At 36.2% G+C, this 19,281-nt stretch overlaps 2 protein-coding genes across 3 annotated transcripts in view; one reads left to right on the forward strand and one right to left on the reverse strand.

Moving 5' to 3' along the window:
• LOC125864731 (calmodulin-7) overlaps nt 1-19,281 on the reverse strand; it is a 139,204-nt gene that overhangs the window by 50,320 nt on the left and 69,603 nt on the right. The window lies entirely within an intron of this gene.
• LOC125864721 (DNA polymerase delta catalytic subunit) overlaps nt 1-19,281 on the forward strand; it is a 30,211-nt gene that overhangs the window by 1,297 nt on the left and 9,633 nt on the right. For both annotated transcript variants that reach the window (XR_007446264.1, XM_049544775.1), the window contains exons 2-24: nt 3,749-3,859; nt 4,490-4,596; nt 4,708-4,867; nt 6,091-6,286; nt 6,381-6,516; nt 6,599-6,736; nt 7,322-7,399; nt 7,893-7,984; nt 8,938-9,004; nt 9,113-9,184; nt 11,434-11,520; nt 12,087-12,206; nt 12,319-12,417; nt 12,738-12,845; nt 13,000-13,095; nt 13,172-13,237; nt 15,812-15,868; nt 16,034-16,121; nt 16,233-16,312; nt 16,459-16,572; nt 17,169-17,283; nt 17,507-17,679; nt 17,795-17,866. Coding sequence is in view for 1 of the 2 variants with exons in the window: in XM_049544775.1 (XP_049400732.1) it covers nt 3,749-3,859; nt 4,490-4,596; nt 4,708-4,867; nt 6,091-6,286; nt 6,381-6,516; nt 6,599-6,736; nt 7,322-7,399; nt 7,893-7,984; nt 8,938-9,004; nt 9,113-9,184; nt 11,434-11,520; nt 12,087-12,206; nt 12,319-12,417; nt 12,738-12,845; nt 13,000-13,095; nt 13,172-13,237; nt 15,812-15,868; nt 16,034-16,121; nt 16,233-16,312; nt 16,459-16,572; nt 17,169-17,283; nt 17,507-17,679; nt 17,795-17,866 (2,432 nt within the window). In the remaining variant the exon portion in view is untranslated. The remainder of the gene's footprint in view (nt 1-3,748; nt 3,860-4,489; nt 4,597-4,707; nt 4,868-6,090; nt 6,287-6,380; nt 6,517-6,598; nt 6,737-7,321; nt 7,400-7,892; nt 7,985-8,937; nt 9,005-9,112; nt 9,185-11,433; nt 11,521-12,086; nt 12,207-12,318; nt 12,418-12,737; nt 12,846-12,999; nt 13,096-13,171; nt 13,238-15,811; nt 15,869-16,033; nt 16,122-16,232; nt 16,313-16,458; nt 16,573-17,168; nt 17,284-17,506; nt 17,680-17,794; nt 17,867-19,281) is intronic.

The raw sequence follows: 19,281 nt of genomic DNA on the forward strand, positions 1-19,281 counted from the left end.
TTGACAAACTTTCTTAATTAGCCAATACTCTGGCCAAACAACATAGTTGGCCTAACCACCACCCTGTAGAACTTACCTTTTAGTCTTAACGACATATACTTATCATACAAAACACCAAATGTGAGCCTCCATTTCATCCATCTCGTTCCGATATGATGTGTGACATCATCGTTAATCTCCCTATTGCCTTGGATTACTGACCCCAAGTATTTGGAATTTCCTTGTTATGGTCCCCGGTTATGGATCTAGTTATGGGACGCTGCAAGATAAATTCTGAAGTTTTCTTTTTTCTACCTATGGTGCTGGTTCGTTAAGAGAGAACTTGCGATCTCTTGAGTTTGAAGTACTCAAAAACTTGACTAATTTTCTGCTTATCATTGCACTGAATGAAAATAACACTAAATACACCACTAGTGGATTAACCACCCATCTAAAAACAAGGAAGTAACTTCCTACTACAACTGAAATGAGAAAGTGGAGGAATAACCTCCTTACTGCAACAACTGCTACATAGAAATAAGAAAAAAATAACTAAAAAGCTGTAATAATCTACTGCCTAAAAAGCTGTAATAATCTATTGCCACACTACTCATAGAAATAAAAAACACAACTTAATAGCTGAAGTAATCTACTTTCTAATTTCCTTAAATCTTCCATATGTAAACCATTGGTAGACTAAAAGGTGCTAACATTACTCCCCTCTGCAAATCGCGCTTGCCCTCAAGCGCTAAGTGTGGAAAGTATTAGTATTTCCCCCTTTTCTAACAAATTCTTCCTCATCGTATATAGAGTCAATCCAAAATAACTTCTTGCACTGATGACCTCGAGTGAATGGTTCATCACAGTTGAAACAAAGTCCCTTAAGTGGCCTTTCCTCCATTTCAGATCTGGTCAGTTTCTTCACAAATCTGACATGTTGAGGGAGAAATCTGCTGTCTTTGATTTGCAAGCATCTAACAATTGCAAACAAATGGGTTGTTCCTTGCGTTCATAAAGTCGGGATAAACTCATCACCGTAGCCAAATCTAGAGGATTATGCAACTCAACCTCAATTGCTATATAATCAGTAAGACCGCTGATATAAAGTTCAATTTTTTGTGACTGCGTAAGTGTACCACCCCGCAAAATTAACTGCTCAAATGTTTCTTGGTAATCTGCCACAGACTCGATCTGACGTAACTTAGCCAATTATGTCAACTTCTGACTTATGATTGGTGGCCCAAAACGAAGGTTACAATGAAGTTTGAAGTCATCCCAAGACAGTTGAGGCTGATCTGACTCTAATTGAAGAAACCAAAGTTGTGCATTGCCCTCAAAATGAAAAGAAGCAAGTCCAACTTTTCTTCTTTAAGAGTTTGTTGGTGTCGAAAGAAGTGTTCACATCTGTTCAACCATCCCAAAGGGTCCTCTTGGCCATTAAATCGTGGGAAATCCATTTTTGTATGTTGAAGAATGATGAAACTTCCTCCTGCTTTTGATCCTGACCCTCCTACCACTCTATTTTTACCCTTCCAACCACGATTCTGACTGATATGTTTAGTTGAATTAGAATCGACCTTAGAATTTACTAAATCATGTGTGAGTGCATTCAAGCGAGCATTTGTTGCTTCATGTCTGGCTAAATTGGCTGCACGTTCTTCTTGGAACAGATTCACTAATTGTGCTAGTTGATGTTGAATTTGGTCTCCCATAACTTCCGTCTCTAATACCAAGTTGTTTTGGTCCCCAGTTATGGATCTTGTTATGGGATGCTGCATGATAAATTCTGAAGTTTTCTTTTTTCTACCTATGGTGCTGGTTCGTTAAGAGAGAACCTGCGATCTCTTGAGTTTGAAGTACTCAAAAACTTGACTAATTTTCTGCTTATCATGTCACTGAATGAAAATAACAATAAATACAACACTAGTGGATTAACCACCCATCAAAAAACAAGGAAGTAACTACCTACTACAACTGAAATGAGAAAGTGGAGGAATAACCTCCTTACTGCAACAACTGCTACATAGAAATAAGAAAAATAAATAATAAAAAGCTGTAATAATCTACTGTCTAAAAAGCTGTAATAATCTATTGCAACACTGCTCACAGAAATAAAAAACACAACTTAAAAGGTGAAGTAATCTACTTTCTAATTTCCTTAAATCTTCCATATGTAAACCATTGGTGGACTAAAGGGTGCTAACATTCCTTTCTTGGGGATGACTTTAGTATCAAGCCTTGCGTTCTCGTCTGCTTCATTAATCACGTCATTGAACGTGCACTTCAAGAATTTAGTCTTAGTCCTGCTCAACTTCAAATCTTTGGACTCTAGGGTCTGGCTCCAAACCTCTAGCTTCACGTTAACTCTGTTTTGCGTTTCAGTCAATCATGAAAGAGAAATGCTTTGAGTCCCCTCTCACTGTCCTTACACACTGTCCTTACCTGAGTCTTGGTTCCATCATACATGTTCTTAATCACTCTAATGTAAACTACATGGACACCTCTCACCTCCAAACATCTCCATAGAACGTCGCTTAGGACTTTGTCGTATGCTTTTCAAGGCCAACGAACACTAAATTTAAGTCCCTCTCTCTTTACATTGTATATAGTTTGACTTAAAAAGAAATGAGTGAGCCTACGCTTGTCTAAAAGCTACATCTGGGTAATGCTCTTTAACTTAGGGTTTTTGCAGTTGAGATTTAGTCCCTTTTATGTACTTTTGATTTTTTAAAATAGTTAAGCTAAGCAAGTCTAAATGTGTGTTCGATAAGGAAAATGTTTTTTGAAAATTGTTTTCCAAGAAATTACTTGGGTTTCTTATTTGTGGAACTTGTTTTCTTATGTCCACTACGAAATTCATTTTCCCCGGGAAAATATTTTCCATAAATTTTGACCAACATAACATGGAAAAATAGAAAATATTTTCCTCCATACCAAAAACAACCTAAGTGTTTATATGTGGAAGCTATTTTCGTTTCATATAGGAATTTGAAGTTCATTTACTTTAAAATTTAAGTTTAGGATTCTTAGTTTTGTAGTTCTTTTTATTTATTTATTTAATTAATTTGGAACATTCTTATATTTTATTCTTTCCTTGGTTTGTACTCATGTGAATAAATTGTTCTGTACTCAATTAAGGAGTATAATTCAAAAAAGTTTTTGTTTTCATTGTTTAATGACTTTCATATTTATTAAATATCAGAAAACCTAAAACAAAAATTTGGATTTTGAAGACAGAATAGGAAGAAAAGTACCTACTTTTGGATTGCTCATATTGACATTAGGCCGACGCCATTTATAAGTATTGACAAAAAATATAAACCTGTTGTTGCTCCAAATTTTGAAGCCTTCTCTTTACCAATCAAAAAGAAAACAAAAGTTTTGAAGTCTTTTAGTGCTCTTGGTATTAGCAACAATTATTTTAATTCCTCAAATGGAATCCTATTAAGCAAGTTTATATATTGTCACACTTGGTGGTAGACAATGTATGACTCAAGTAGAGTCACAATGCACGTCTTGTACTTATTATCTTTCGATAACTATTCGGGTATTTATTAATGAATATTTTTGACTTATCCAAAAAAAGCGTTTGTATATTGAGTTGAGGGCAAGATGTACATGTGGATCTTATAATAATTTAGTGAACAATGAGAAGTTGGATTTTTAGGTAAAACAAAAATGTTTCAAAATACATCAATTACTTCAATAAGTCCTAACTTTCACAATCACATTCTGAAAGTTCCGTTGAAATTTGGTGGTCCTTTCTCAGTGTTTCAGCAGCTGGAAATTGACTACATTATTGCAGCGAGCCATAAAGAATTGCTGCCTAATTCTTCTGGTCAGGCTGCCATTTTAAGAATCTTCGGGGTCACAAAGGAAGGTTTGTCAATTTTTAATGCTGTTGTCATATGCATTTGCAATTCTTGTTGTTGTGTTGTAGATATGGTGCTATTGATCTAGAAAAGAAGATATAATTCTGGCATTCCAAGTAATATAATAGTCTCCTAGAGGTATTAATGCACGTCATGAAATGGGAGTTGTTGTTTTTTAATCGGTGAAGCAGTTTTTTCGTAAATTAAAAACAATTAGAACGTTCTGAGGGCTGCAAGCTTGTGAGGCACACTGATACCAAGCACAATTTGGAACATAGATTTTCTCTTGACTGTGTATAATATATTGGTACAAATTTGAGTTAAAGTTGCATCTTAGTGGATTCTCTAGTTGAAGTATTTTTATTTTGTGTTTCTGTTTCTCTTTGTTTAAAGAGGTTCTTGTGCCATTTCCTTTATAGAAGAAAATTATAGCTTCTTTTTTAGTATTTTCTATGCTATCATAGTACACTAGATATTAGAAATGAACATGAAAAGCTTAAGTGGAGGTGGTACTTGGTAGGGTGAGGAGTGAGTTCAGAAGGAACACAATACCTTGGAATCCATCATTAATGTATTTATTGAGGTTGACGTAGCTTGTCTTCCACTTACTAAGAAATGTCTGTTTATGCCCTGGTCAGGAAATAGCGTCTGTTGTCATGTACATGGATTTGAACCATACTTCTATATCAGCTGCCCTCCTGGAATGGGCCCTGACGATATCTCCCGTTTTCACCAAATTCTTGAGGTATGTTGACCTGCTTGTTTGCATAAGCATGCTATGATTGAATTCTTCACCAGTTTGGTTAATTAATGGCAAATGCTGCAGTTGCTATATTATTCTTGTTGGTTGGTGTAGGGTAGGATGAGAGAGGCAAATAGGAACAGCAATGCCCCTAAGTTTGTCCGTCGCATCGAAGTAGTTCAGAAAAGAAGCATCATGTATTACCAACAACAGGCTTCTCAGTCTTTTCTCAAGATTGTAGTGGCATTGCCAACAATGGTTACTAGTTGCCGCGGTATGTTTTCTGTTTCACTTATTCACTTATACTGTATCTTTCTGATGAAGCTGCTTTTCTGATTTAGTCTTCTCTTTTGTGCTTGTGGCACACGCGCGCACACAGGCGCACATAGTAAAAGTTTTATTGATAGAAATATCAAGATCTAAGACAGTGCTGGAAAGTAGATGTTTACTTATGTTGTTCAGTTGGGTTAATTCAACCCCTGTATTTAGCACTGAACAACTAGTAAACTCTATCATTGCGTCCTCATATATATATATATTTACATATTTTAAGATTACAACAGAACCTAGAAAGTTGGGAAGTCCATCAAAAAGATCTGGTCTTTGGTTCCTGCTTGTATTTTGTGGTGCTTACGGATTGGATAGAGAAGAACAAAAGCTTTTTTGATGGCATCCCAACTCCCATTTCTTCTCTGAAGCTAGGTATATGATCAGTCTTCTTAGTTGGGTCAACCACTCCTCTGTAATTACTGTCGAGTCTTTCCTAGAATTTATCAGCTCCATAGATCTATGTTGATAGTTGTGAACTTGTGATAACTTTTTTTGCCTTCCTGGGAGCTGATACTCTCTTTGTAATGCTTGCATCTTCTTGATGCTTTTTGCTAATGATATCCTTCTTATTTCATTAAAAAAAAGGAAAAGATTACAACAGAAATTAACATGCTAAGTCATTCATGTTTCAAACTGCAAACAGCTGCAGTTTAGATCTTGAAGTGCTGGCTCGTTTCCTTCCAAACCACCCAACACAGCTGAAAGGTTCTCCAACTCCCTCTGTTCATTTCTCATTTTACATCCAGTCCAGCTCTAATAAGTTCTCTGTCCTTGGCATTATCCATTTTATCCCAAAAGTGTTTAAAAAGGTTTCTTAATTGAGCAGCTGCGTGGGCTTGTGCTATATTTAATATGGCATTTTGCTTGCCAGTCTTGCCTGCTCTTGCCATGATAATTTAGTGTATTACTTCACATTGAGTCATATAAAATAATATACTTGCATCTTATACTTCCTGTGAAATTTCTCCTTAATCTTCTCACTTAAGTTTACTTGCTGAAACCTGGAGAAGAATATGTTCGACAGAATTTGGGTTATGTTCTTCAACATAATTGGATGCGCCAGAATTGCGATAAAATGTTTAACTTCTGATTGATTTTATAGAATTGATTCTATTACCGATCCCTTTTCCTGCTTTTCCCACCTGATTGAAATGTAAAATGGGGCAGGTATTCTCGATAGAGGTATTCAAATTGACGGGCTTGGTATGAAGAGCTTTCTTACCTATGAAAGTAATGTTCTTTTTGCTCTTCGCTTCATGATTGACTGCAATATTGTTGGTGGCAACTGGATTGAAGTTCCAGTTGGGAAATACAAGAAAGCTGCAAGGAATCTCTCCTATTGTCAATTAGAGTTTGATTGTCTGTATCCTAATGCATGATGAATATATGACCTAAGAGTGCATTCTTTCTATCCATAAGGGATCATCATCCGGAACTTCCTTAACATTTTCTTTTAGCTATTCTGACTTGATAAGCCATTCTCCTGAAGGAGAATATTCGAAGATGGCTCCATTTCGCATATTGAGTTTCGATATTGAATGTGCTGGTCGTAAAGGCCACTTTCCCGAGCCTACACAAGATCCTGTTATTCAAGTTAGTCCCAATTTATTCAATATATCTGGAAAATATATGTTGTTTACTTTCCTGTTGCTGACAAGATTTAACTTCATTCTAGGTGGCCAATCTGGTTACCTTGCAGGGACAGGAGCAGCCTTTAATTCGGAATGTGATGACCCTTAAGTCATGCTCACCGATAGTTGGGGTTGATATTATGTCCTTTGACACAGAAAAAGAAGTATTGCGGGCTTGGAGGGTAATATTTCTGCATGCAATTTGTATTTTAATTGGATACAGTTTCCACCTTTTCTCTTCGTTTGTGTGGTGGTGGGAATGGTGGTTTGTTGGATAGGCGAGCAGAGTTTTTGTGTGTGGCAGTTGATTCTTTCAATTTGGCTTCATGTGATGGCACTTACCCTTTAGCGTGAGAGTTTCACATTGTCTGTGTTGTTTTATGCTCCAGATTGTAATGCACAAGCAGAAGAGTGAAGCAGGCTGAACAGACTAATTTGGGCGAGTTAGAAGTTAAAAATTATGGAAAAAGGAGTTAGAAATAATGATGGAAATTAAACTTTCATGGGCTATTTACACTTCCCTTACTTGGCATATGAATCTTGGTTGATTGTTGGTGCTGAGGAAGTGGTGGGACTTTCTCATAGTTAATATGAACATAGGGTGTTTGGATATGCCATATCAGTCTCATACATTAGTTTGCACAATTGTGTAAAACTATTCCAGAATACTTTCCCGAAAACAATTTTTTGTAAGAAAAAGATGTCTCTACTAATAGTAATACCAATGACCAATTTATGTTTTCTTTTAACTCTCTTTTGACTTGCAGGACCTTATCCGGGAAGTGGACCCTGATATAATAATTGGATATAACATCTGCAACTTTGATTTGCCATATCTCATCCGGGTAATGAGCTTCTGTTTTCCCTTTTTTGATTGGTAAAAGGTATTGTATTCCTGGTAGCAAGCTTCTTATGTAGTTATATGTTTAAATAATGGCTCCAAAACAATAATATGAGAGCTAAAGTGAATAAGATCCCTTGTGGTCAATGAAGTGGGTAAGAACTATGAGGTCTCAGGTTCAACTCTTAGCAGAGACAAAAACATTAGGTGATTTCTTTCCATTTGTTCTAGCCTTGGTGGACAGAGTACTTGGTCCTTGTTGCTAGTGGGAGGTGACAGGTATCCCATAGAATTAGTTGAGGTGTGTGCAAGCTGGCCCGGATATCACAGTTATTAAAAAATAAAAATAAATTGTGGTTTAGCTGTGAAGTTGATGGTGGAACTGAAGTGGATAAATTTGTTTCTTCCCATCACAAAAGAGATTGGGAAAGGCTAGGCCATGTTTGTTTTTCCATGTGTAATGTTGAACTACTAAAGGCACTTTATCTTCGTACCAGAGAGCTGAAGTCTTAGGGATGGCAGAATTTCCTATGCTTGGACGCATCAGAAACAGCAGGGTTCGTGTAAAGGATGCAACCTTTTCTTCAAGGTCATATTATATCTTTTTGTTTGTTAACTTCTATATGTTTAGAAGTACTTTTAGGTTTCTACTTTATCCATAGGTAAAAATACTATCAGCACAAAACGGCATTTTTTTTCACTTGGTGTCTATTGACTATATTTGTATCTAACCATTGGCCTGTTCAGTTTGCATTTATATTCCATCACTGTATGTGGTTTCTGAAATATGGGATTGCATACTAACCTAAAACATGTTCCAATTAGCTGCTGCTTATCAGAACCTTTCTAATATTTCTCCTTGTAATAGGACAGTAAAATGGAGTAATTGGGATCTCCCATATTTTTCCTCCTAGAGCATTGTTTCATCTCCAAAGGTGGAGTTGCAGCACTTCTTAGTTCAAACATTTCCCAAAAATTCACACGACTGAAACTCAAATATTAGTCTTCAACTAGTTGCTTGTGATCATAAAAGCAAATTTCCCCGAGGCTATGCTGAAACTGATTTATTCTTCATTTAATTGTGTGTGATTAGGGTTGTCAAATGGACGGGTCAAAATGGACTAAACAGCGGGTCATAACCCAACCTACCCAATTCTTACTAAGATTTAATTTCCTTGTTTGTTCTTTTATAAAAAAAAATTTACCTATTAAACTGTTTTTTCCTTTACTATAGCTATATATATGTATCAAATAAAAAATGTTGTTTTAAGAATATTTTTTGACAAAATGTTTCATGGGTCAATTTGGGCTATCAACCAACTTTTTGATGGTCTGAGTTAATAAATGAGTGGGTCAACTTGGGAGGGTCATACTTTTCATGTGCTAATTTTTCCACTCCTATTTGTGATCATCAAAATCTAAAAGAAAAAATATCCCTAAGGGTGACAAGTACATGCAGTTGAGTTTTGCGTTTAGTGAAGCTGACTTTATCAAAAAAAAACTTGAGAAGCTGTGGACTGATATATGTGTTTTGTGTTGCAGACAGCATGGAACAAGGGAAAGTAAAGAAATAACAATAGAAGGGAGAGTTCAATTTGATTTGTTTCAGGTTTTGTTCATTATGGCTGTATCAATAAGCTGTTCTAATTGCTGTAGAAAGAACTTTACTTAGGAAATAGTTGAATGGCAGTAAATATGTTATTCTCTTGTATCGCAGGCTGTGCAGAGGGATTATAAGCTAAGTTCTTACTCACTAAATTCTGTCTCAGCACATTTTCTTAATGAGCAGGTTAGTTTTTGCTCTTCTATCTATAGTTTTTTGTCACAACTCACATACTGCTACATCTGCCCACAACTATGTACCTTCTGCCAATAGATTTGTACATGATTTTGAGCGATGACCCTATATGCGCTATTGTTTATGTTCAAACACTTCAATGCTCTTTATTTTTGCTTTATGTATCCGATATCTTAAAACTCACTGGTCCATTTAATCGGAGTCATGCGTAGGACCCACCATAGGGGAAGCGTTACCTACCAGGAGTTTCTGTGACCTCTGATTAAAGTTGGAGGGATGCCATCCATAGCACTTCTCTACTTATGTTGATAACCAAGTTGAGTGATTCCATTAGGGCCATTGCTCATGTATATTTAAGTATAACATAAGTAGGCCTTGCGGTAAAGCTTTGTAGTTTCCTTGTGTACAGGGTTGGTTAGCTTGAAGGATTACAAGTCTACTTGCTAGCTTTCTATTTTGATTTTGGCATGTTAATTGTGAAATTAATGGCTTGAGCTGTATTTGATCTACATGAGTTAGAAAAGAAAAAATCTGTGATTGCAACCTTGAATTCAGTAAAAGAACAGAAAAAATACTCAATTTTGTGCAAGAAACATGTGTAAAAAGTAGTGATTTTTTTTAAAATACAAGTGCACTTGCTAAAATCTGATCCTTTTCCAGTCACCACAGCACACATTTATGTGGAAAAAAGGGTAACTTCAACATGGTCTGACTACCAGCTATCACATAACAACCTCAAGTACCATTGAACAAAACATCTTAAATTCAATAAATTGTAAGTATCTCATTTCTGCGTTAGTGTCTATTTGGTGCTGCCTAGATGCAATGGAAGCATGACCAGTTGGAGAGAGAAGATTCCAGTGAGCAAGGAGGAGTTGGGGAACTCGCCCCTATTTGTGTCTCGTGTTGATATGGAGAAAAACAAATGGAAGAGCTCTTTTTTTTTTTTTTGAAAATGGTAATGTCAAATGGAAGAGCTCTTTTAGGAATAAAAAAGGGAGAGCCAGGAATCAAAGATCAAGTGAGAAGATCCTATTCAATCAAATTGTTGTTCAGAGTAGCCATGAACAACAACGGGAAGCGCACATAGCATCGAAGAAGTCCGCATTTTCATTTATTGCCCACTGTTCACCGTCTTTCTAGCTCAAGTGGAACAACAACAACATGCCCCACAAGTGGGGTCTGGGAATGGTAGTGTTATACATACCTTACTCCTATCTTGGGAGGTAGAGAAGTTATTTCCGATACTCTCGGCTCAAGAAAAAAACATAACAACGCAATTTGGGGAAAAGAAATAACTGAAGTGAAGAAGTCACGGCAAAATACTAAAGATAGCATGACAAAACATTCCGGAGAAAAAAAAAGAAACAATATCTACAACAAAACGATACTATAATCAAAGTACAAGAAATAACATATAGTAATAGAAATCGGAGAACCAAAAACTATAAGAATACTGCTACAATTACTAGTACTCAAGCATAAGTGAGACAACACTCAACTACTTGCTAGCCTTCTACGCTAATTTGTGTCTTCCATAGGCTCCTATCTAAGGTCATGTCCGGTAAGTTGAAGTTATGTCATGTCCAGTCTAATCATCTCTCCCCCGTACTTCTTTGGTCTACCTCTACCTCTCTTGAAACCATTCAAACCCAACTTCTCACACCTCCGCATTGGGGCATCCGTACATCTCCTCTTCACATGTTTGAACCATCTTAGTCTCGCTTCTGTCTTCCCCTCCACCAAGGTCACTCCACCTTGACCCGAATATCTTCATTTCTAATTTTGTCTCTCCTAGTAAGCCCACACATCCATCTTAGCGTCCTCATTTCCACAACTTTAATCTTCTAATGTGAGAGTTCTTGACTGGAAACACTCTGCCCCATACAACATAGTTGGTCATTTCTAGCTCCAGTGCATTCTTTAATTAAGTTCTCTGCGCTGGTGCACTATTATTTTTATTAAATTACTTGTGAAGTTTAATTTCAGATCTTTATCCGGTGGGGCAGAAAGGAAGACATCTTAATCATATTATTTGACCTTTATTATCAACATATCATTGTATTCGGTGCTATCTGAAAATTGTGATGGAGGGTCTTTTATACCTTTGTTTTCCTTTATGTTCTTTTATGCCCATAATCTGTTCATTTGTCTTGTTTCCCCTAGCCTTATTCCTATTGAATATACTTGTCTTGTTTAGAGCGAGTAATTTTTTTCTAATACTACTGCTACGCCTGCAGAAAGAGGATGTCCATCATTCAATTATATCAGATCTTCAAAATGGCAATGCAGAAACAAGGCGCCGGCTTGCTGTATATTGTCTAAAGGTGTATAGTTCTGTTCCGGTTGAAGGATATTATTGAATTGGATTTAATTGTGTGCTGAGTATTACTTATTTCATAGAACAGTAATTCTTTAAGATTTTTTTGGATTTAGACATGCATACAATTTTCTTTAGATAGGGGATTTACGTAAAATTCTGCTTCAAGAATATTTAGTTTTAAATTTCTTAATGCTTATAGCAACAGCCTTTTGGTGTAGAATGCTCCACTCGAAAGATGTTTGCATGTAAAGAAACCAAATATAACTTCATTGTTTTCATCAAGAAGATACTGGTTACAACATTCAAGGGTGTGAGCTAGTGGTCACTAAAGATAGAACTATTGTTTAATTTTGTTTATGCCAAACGTTGATACACCTCTGTCATCCTTTCCCAAATACAGTTGGACATAATGATTGTTTCATGTAGATAACGAGCAATGGGTAGTTTTGGCCAATGACTTATAAAATGTAGTAATTGGTATTCTAGATGAGTTCGAATGAAATGTAATTTGCTGATGTGAATATTCAGTCTCACTTGATAAGAAAACTGAATGCTTTAGTTCCGTTACAGGATGCTTATCTCCCACAACGGCTTTTGGACAAATTAATGTTCATTTATAACTATGTGGAGATGGCTCGAGTCACTGGTGTACCTATATCTTTTCTTCTCTCAAGAGGGCAAAGCATTAAGGTTAGTCCTATACTTGCTTCATTTTCCTTTAGTGGAAAATTAACTAAGGTCTCATTTGTTTTCACTTAATGAAGGTCTTAATCTTAATTATTCAAATCTCCTCTATCTTCAGGTGCTTTCTCAACTTTTAAGGAAGGCGAAGCAAAAGGATCTTGTCATACCAAATGCAAAACAGGCTGGATCTGAACAAGGAACGTTTGAGGGGGCAACGGTAAGAAAATAAGAAACATCCATCATATAGCTGAATATTTTTCTTGTAAAGAAAAGTTAGCACTTGCAAAGCTCCTGTTGTGTCAAGCTTTATTTTTGGTATATTACTCTTGTTAAACATATGTTTCGAGTATTAGTTGAGGTGTGCTTAAGTTGGCCGTGGACACCACAGTTATCAAAAAAGAACATGGATGTTTGGAGGATATCAAATCTGACTATCACACACCTTTTATATCCTTTGATGTTGATTTCTTAGGTTAAAGGTACTAACTGTAAGTCTTGATTCTTGTGTATTTATCCTTTCAAAATATCTGGACACAGGTTTTGGAGGCACGGGCTGGTTTCTATGAGAAGCCAATTGCAACGTTGGATTTTGCATCTCTATATCCATCAATCATGATGGCATATAATTTATGTTACTGCACACTAGTAAGTGTTCTTGTTTGAGTCTTGACCATGATATTTCTTTTTTACCCGAGCGTTCAATTGATGTTGGTGAAACCTTAGAATTAAGTGCTGAGCATTAAGATCTTCATGTTAATGCTTCCAGTTCTAAGTTTTGGTTTTCTTCCCTCATGTCTAGGTAACTCCTGAAGAGGTTCGCAAACTGAACCTTCCTCCAGAGTGTGTCAACAAGACCCCTTCTGGTGAAACGTTTGTCAAGTCAACCTTACAGAAGGTAAACATAACTGTTGGTTTAATTCCGGTATTTATGTTCTTGTTTCGATTATGATAATTTAATTGTTTTTTGTCAGGGAATACTTCCGGAAATTCTTGAAGAACTATTGACTGCTCGTAAAAGAGCAAAAGCAGATTTAAAGGTGTTCACTAAATTTTTGTTCTTTTATATTTTTCTACTATCTGTTGCCTCATTTTGCTTTGTATCTTGATTTTTTGTTGTCATATATCTCAAATGTTTTAATTCTATGGGTAAGAGACAAGAACTAAGCATAGAGAATCCAAAATCTGTTTTTTTTTTTTGTTAAATCAGGATACTTGATTGTTGATTGTGAAGTAGGGCTTTTAACTTTTTACTTGAGATTTCCTTTTGTTTGTATATAGGTACACTCAATACTGCCCTCCTTTCACTAGATTTAATGGCTCTTAAAATTTCCTTTTTAAGGAAGTGATAAAAGGAATTCGTAGTGTTTTCATTTGTCAGTGTTACACTACTGCAACCAAGCACTTGGTGTATATTTTTACATATTCACATCCTAGCACTGAGCATCTTATTTCCACAACACTAGTATTAGATGCTCTTGGATAATGCAGATGACTAGTTTTTTTCTTCTTATTTTCTTGCCGTTGAAATGGATAAATCAATTTTTCTACAGAAGTTTGATTGTCATGGAAACTTTAAAGTGGCTCTGGGCCCTCTTGTAACTTGATATGTTATGGCAAGATTGTAAAATCCAAAACAACTTGCAAAGAGCTTTTGGAGGACACAATGTAATTTCATGCTATGTAGATTCTTTTTATCCCTATGCCTTGCATTTGAATAGATGTACATCTGTATTAAATTATTAAACCAACATGTTCCCCTCATGTTATGTCATATTTATCAATATTTGATGCAATATGATGTGTAGCTTGATTCTAGCTTACGAAAGTTCCATTTTACAATCTCTCTAAACTTCGGTTCCTTAAATTGTCGTTTGATCCATGAGAATTCTCAATTTGCCACCGCCATGGCTCCATATCCAGCTTCTGTCAACTGCATTTTGTTTCTTACTTTTCTGATGCATCAAATTAGTATAAAGAATCTAGTTTCTTGAAGTTAACTGCCTATCTTTTTGAGAAGATATTGTTGTATTCCTCAGCATTAAGGATATGCTGGAGACCTCCAAAAATTGGTTCCCAACAAGAGAAAAAATAAAAAGGCTAATAGATTACGAAGTGCCAATAAAATTCAAAATTTGTGCAGCTTCTTCTATCTCTTCCTCTTTACACCAAAAATATAAAGTAGTCAGGCAGTTCCATTTGACTTTCTCTATTGAATTAGCCTTGTTTTCAAAGCATCTGCTATTTCTTTCTTTCCAAATAAACCACCAAATGCATGATGGTATTCTACTCTACTTTTTCTTAGATTTTCTCCCCCCTCTGCTGATCCAGCGACTAAGTAGAGCTGTTGTATGCTCAGGCATAATCCATTCTGTATGTGTTAGTCTGAGAAAAAGGTTCCACAATTGTGTTGTCACTCTGCAATGGAGGAACAAGTGGTTGTTGGTTTCCTCAGTCTCATTACAGAGAGAGCACCAAGAGGCAATATAGAAATCCCTCCTTTTCAATTTCTCATGTGTGGAGCATGCTCTTCTGGCAACCAACCAAGAGAAACACTTTATCTTGGTTGGTGATTTGTCTTTCCAAATCTGCTTCCAGGGGCCAAGCTTACCACCTGGATGCTCCTTCACCTCCTTAATATATAGCTTGTTAACAAAAAGGCTTCCATCTCTAGAGTGTTTCCATATGATTGAATCTTTTTCTGCCGATAACCCATTGAACCCCATTCAGAACATGTAATAGCTCAGCCACTCTCCCAGTCATTTAAAGGCCTTCTAAACACAATATTCCATCCATGAGTAGACCATACCTCAGCCACTGTTTCTTCCGGATTGGTACACAAGGAAAACCGGTCTGGAAATAAGACCATCAGTGTCTCATTTCCATTCCAATTCTCATTCCAGAATAGGATTTTAGTCCCATTTCCCACCTTGTAGACTATGTGTCTACTTAGAGCAGGCCAAAACTTTCTTATTATTCTCCAAGCTGACACCCCATAAGTGCTATTCATAGAGCTGGAGACCCAATTTCCATTCAGCCCGTACTTGTTGACTATCACCTCCCTCCACAGGGCTTGTTCCTCAGTGTTGAACCTCCATAGCCATTTTGACAAAAGGCATCTATTTTGCAACCCCAAGTTTCTGATTCCAAGTCCACTGGATTGTTTATGTAACTGTGCAGTCTGCCATTTGACTAAATGCAAACCCTTCCCTTCTTTATTCCCTATCCACAAGAAATTTCCTCAGTTTGTCAAGTCTTTCTTCCACTTTGGCAGGCATAGGAAATAAAGACATAACATAAGTTGGAAGAGAGTTCAACACAGAGTTTATTAAAGTGACTCTCCTTCCCAAAAAGATATACTGAGCTTTCCAATTGGCCAATTTTTTCTGTCTTTTCAATTATGCCATCCCAAATTTCTTGCTCCTTATGTTTGTGCCCCAATGACATGCCCAAGTAAGTTGTGGGAAGCTGGTGAACTGCCTATCAGAAGCCCGATGTTTTTACTCGAGTATTAGTCTACTCACCATTTTTTGCATATCTAACAGATGATGTGTAGATAAATATTTGAGTTATCCTCTGAACTTTGAATTATGACAGTATATTTTGGGTTTCAGGAAGCCACAGATCCTCGAGTCAAAGCTGTCTTAGATGGCCGTCAGCTAGCTTTGAAGGTAATTCATGTATTGTTAGTGAATATCCAACTTTGTAACTGTGTTCTTTCGCTTTTCCTTGGCAGATATATGAATTTGGTTCTCTTTGTTATTGGTACTACAATGACATTAGGACTATAAAGAATTTAGTCAGGTCAATAACTACTGATGTCTTCTGGTTTTCAGATCAGTGCAAATTCAGTATATGGGTTTACTGGAGCTACTGTTGGTCAATTACCATGTTTAGAAATATCTTCAAGTGTTACTAGCTATGGTAATGCAATTATTACTAGCAATTTTATTACATGACACTGAACTATTGAAACTTTGTTGTATAGAAAGCCAATTCAAGTACAAGCTTTTAGAACTTGTTTGTTCTTTCTAGGTCGACAGATGATTGAGCACACAAAAAAGCTTGTGGAAGACAAGTTTACAGTACTTGGGGGCTATGAACACAATGCTGAGGTACATTATCTGAAGTTTTTATAGATGTTATAGATTCCCAATTAATATCTTATGGGTGTTGTCAGAGTGTCACTGGTTGGTTATCACTAGATTATTAACTTTATCAAAAAATTGTTCCTCTAATTGTGATTGTTTTGTGATGCCAGGTTATATATGGAGATACAGATTCCGTGATGGTGCAGTTTGGTGTGCCTACAGTGGAAGAGGCTATGAAATTGGGCAGAGAAGCTGCTGATTACATTAGCGGGACATTTATCAAAGTGCGTCCTAACCTTCAGTAGACTTAATTGTATCTAAACACCTTTTTTTAAAAAACCAGTAGCATCTAAACACTTCTTCAGATGATCACTTCAGTGCAGTTTCTTGTTCTTCGTTGACTATCATTTTCTCTTGAGACAAGTCTGAGCCTGCTTACATGCCACAACTACAGTTATCCATGACATAGTTATATTCTCTAATCAGTTGGTCAGTTATTGCTATTTGATGATGCCTATTAGGTGGTTTTGGTCTTTCATGGTTATAGCATATTTGTAATTAGGGTATACATCATGAAGAGGTAGAAGTGAAAAAGCATCAGAAACTAGTAAACTTTCTGTGTTCGATCAGTTCAACTTCTTCTTGATAAGTAGTATTGATATACTTGTTCCACTTGATGCTATTTTGTATATCATGGTTTATGGTATTCTAGTGAGGAAACTTGTTAACTTGTGAGATCCTTGCTAATAAAGAGAATCCTAAAATGTTTAAATATTGAGGTGTGTTCTCAGCAGTGTACCGATGTTATTTAATTATCTCTTCTACCAAAATTTATTTTTCATTTTTTCCTTCTGCTGGTGGTGGCATATTTGATTTTCAGCCAATAAAACTAGAATTTGAGAAGATTTATTACCCATATTTGCTGATTAGCAAGAAGAGATATGCTGGCCTTCTATGGACAAATCCGGACAAACATGACAAAATGGATGCTAAAGGTGAGCTCTGTCGAGGCATATCCTTTTCATCTTCAGCATATTCTTGGAACTTCTCTCACCCTTCAATGCCAACCTTTAATTTTTTTCATATTATTATCCTTGAAAAATTAGCAAATCAAATGTGTTACCTCAAATTTAATTATTCTTACTTTATTCAAATTATTCATTTCTTAGGTGCATATTGTGTTTGATAAATTGTTACAGTTCTACCATTTTTCACCAGGGATTGAAACTGTTCGGAGGGATAATTGTCTCTTAGTCAAGAACCTTGTAACTGAGTGTCTTTATAAAATACTAGTAGACAGAGATGTTCCTGGTGCTGTTCAATACGTCAAGAATACTATCTCAGATCTTCTTCTGAACCGCATGGATCTGTCTCTTTTAGTTATTACTAAGGTGAGAATACTATTAAATCAGGCCATCGTGGGGCGTTTTTTCTTGCAACTTGTTTGAATACTTTGGAATTGTTAGTTTATGTGATTAGCATTTTCTAACTTCTGAGGGTTAATAGGGTCTGACAAAAACTGGAGATGATTATGAAGTAAAGACAGCACATGTTGAACTTGCAGAGCGAATGCGCAAGGTTGGTTAAACTCAATTTATTTGTATATTTTTTTTAAAAAATTAGTGGATTCCTTCAAGAGGGGTTCAGTTACTTTTGTCCTTTGTCTGTGAAGATCGATGTGTGGCATCTTGCACACAAGTATTTGCTGCTTGATATTTGTTCGATTAAGTTGTTGAGTTTCCCATCTAAATTATATTCCCATTATGTACTGAGTCTGTTCCTTATTTCTGGTGGCAAGGCTGCTGTCATCCAAATTTTTGATGGTTTAATATTCAAGTACTAGATAAGGCTAGACCAGACATCACTATATTTAAGTTATCTTGTTGTCAGTAGCTCAACTTTTCTGAAGTTCTGTGCTGGTTTTTGTGCCAAGGATTCCAGTATTCCTCATATTTGCTGTTAATCATACGTACTAGCAGCCAACTGATCTAGTATGTAGAAGTTTCAAGCTGTGCATGAGTAATTTAACCGAATTCTCCAGTCCTATTTATATGACTTATACTGGTCAGTGGTCACTTAGGCACGAGGAAAGATCAGTTCTGATGTTCATCTTGAAGAGTATCAGAAGTTATTTCAGTTCCTCTCCTTAGTCTACCTTATGATTCAGTGCAATTACTTTGCTCCCCTAGTGAGCATCAACCTCTAATATAATCAAGTAAATCCAGCCTCTGCAGTTCTATATTCTTTAGACTTCTATGATCAATATAAAGTTAGTTTTTCAACTTTTTGTGCCTTTCTGCAATTCATGCAAACCTAACCTGCTTGAACAGTTTATGACTGAAAAGTTGTGTGCATATTTTTACCTTTTTTTGATGAACTCTGCCTATAAGGTTATCCTAATTTTTGGTGTAAACAGACTTTGGGGAGGGGGAGTTGGGGATCTGGTAGAATTAATTGGCAATGTGTAAGTTTTTGCGTAAGAACAGGATCCTCCTAAACTTTTGTTTGTAAAGTAACAGCTCAATAGCTTTTTGGTTCTTAGCTTTACTGTTTATACAATGTATTGTTACCTTTCTCAAAAAAAGAAGAAAGGTTATCCTACTTTAGGAGACAAATCAAATAAAAATATTGTAATATTATCTTGTAGCAAAAAAACCTTTAGCTTATTCTACTTACTCTTCTACACTAGTTAAAATATGTGTTGGAAGATTAATAGCTCAATTATTTGCTTTTGTTACCCTATGAGCTATGTTAGAACATATGCTTGTCCTTCATTGGATTTGGATTGGGTGTTCAAACTCTTTTACATAGTATCCGAGTCAGACTTGTAAGCCCGGTTTCACAATTGTTTCTCGTTAATATAATTGTGAAGAAATGAACGTTGGGGTTAGCTCAATACCAAAAGTTAGCTCATGAGGAGGATTCTGAAGGCCTATATAAGGAGACCACAACCTTATAGCTCACGAGGGGAGAATTTTCAAGACTATATAAAG

This window comes from Solanum stenotomum, chromosome 5 (genome assembly GCF_019186545.1).
Source record: "Solanum stenotomum isolate F172 chromosome 5, ASM1918654v1, whole genome shotgun sequence".
In the NCBI taxonomy this organism is placed as follows: Eukaryota; Viridiplantae; Streptophyta; class Magnoliopsida; order Solanales; family Solanaceae; genus Solanum; species Solanum stenotomum.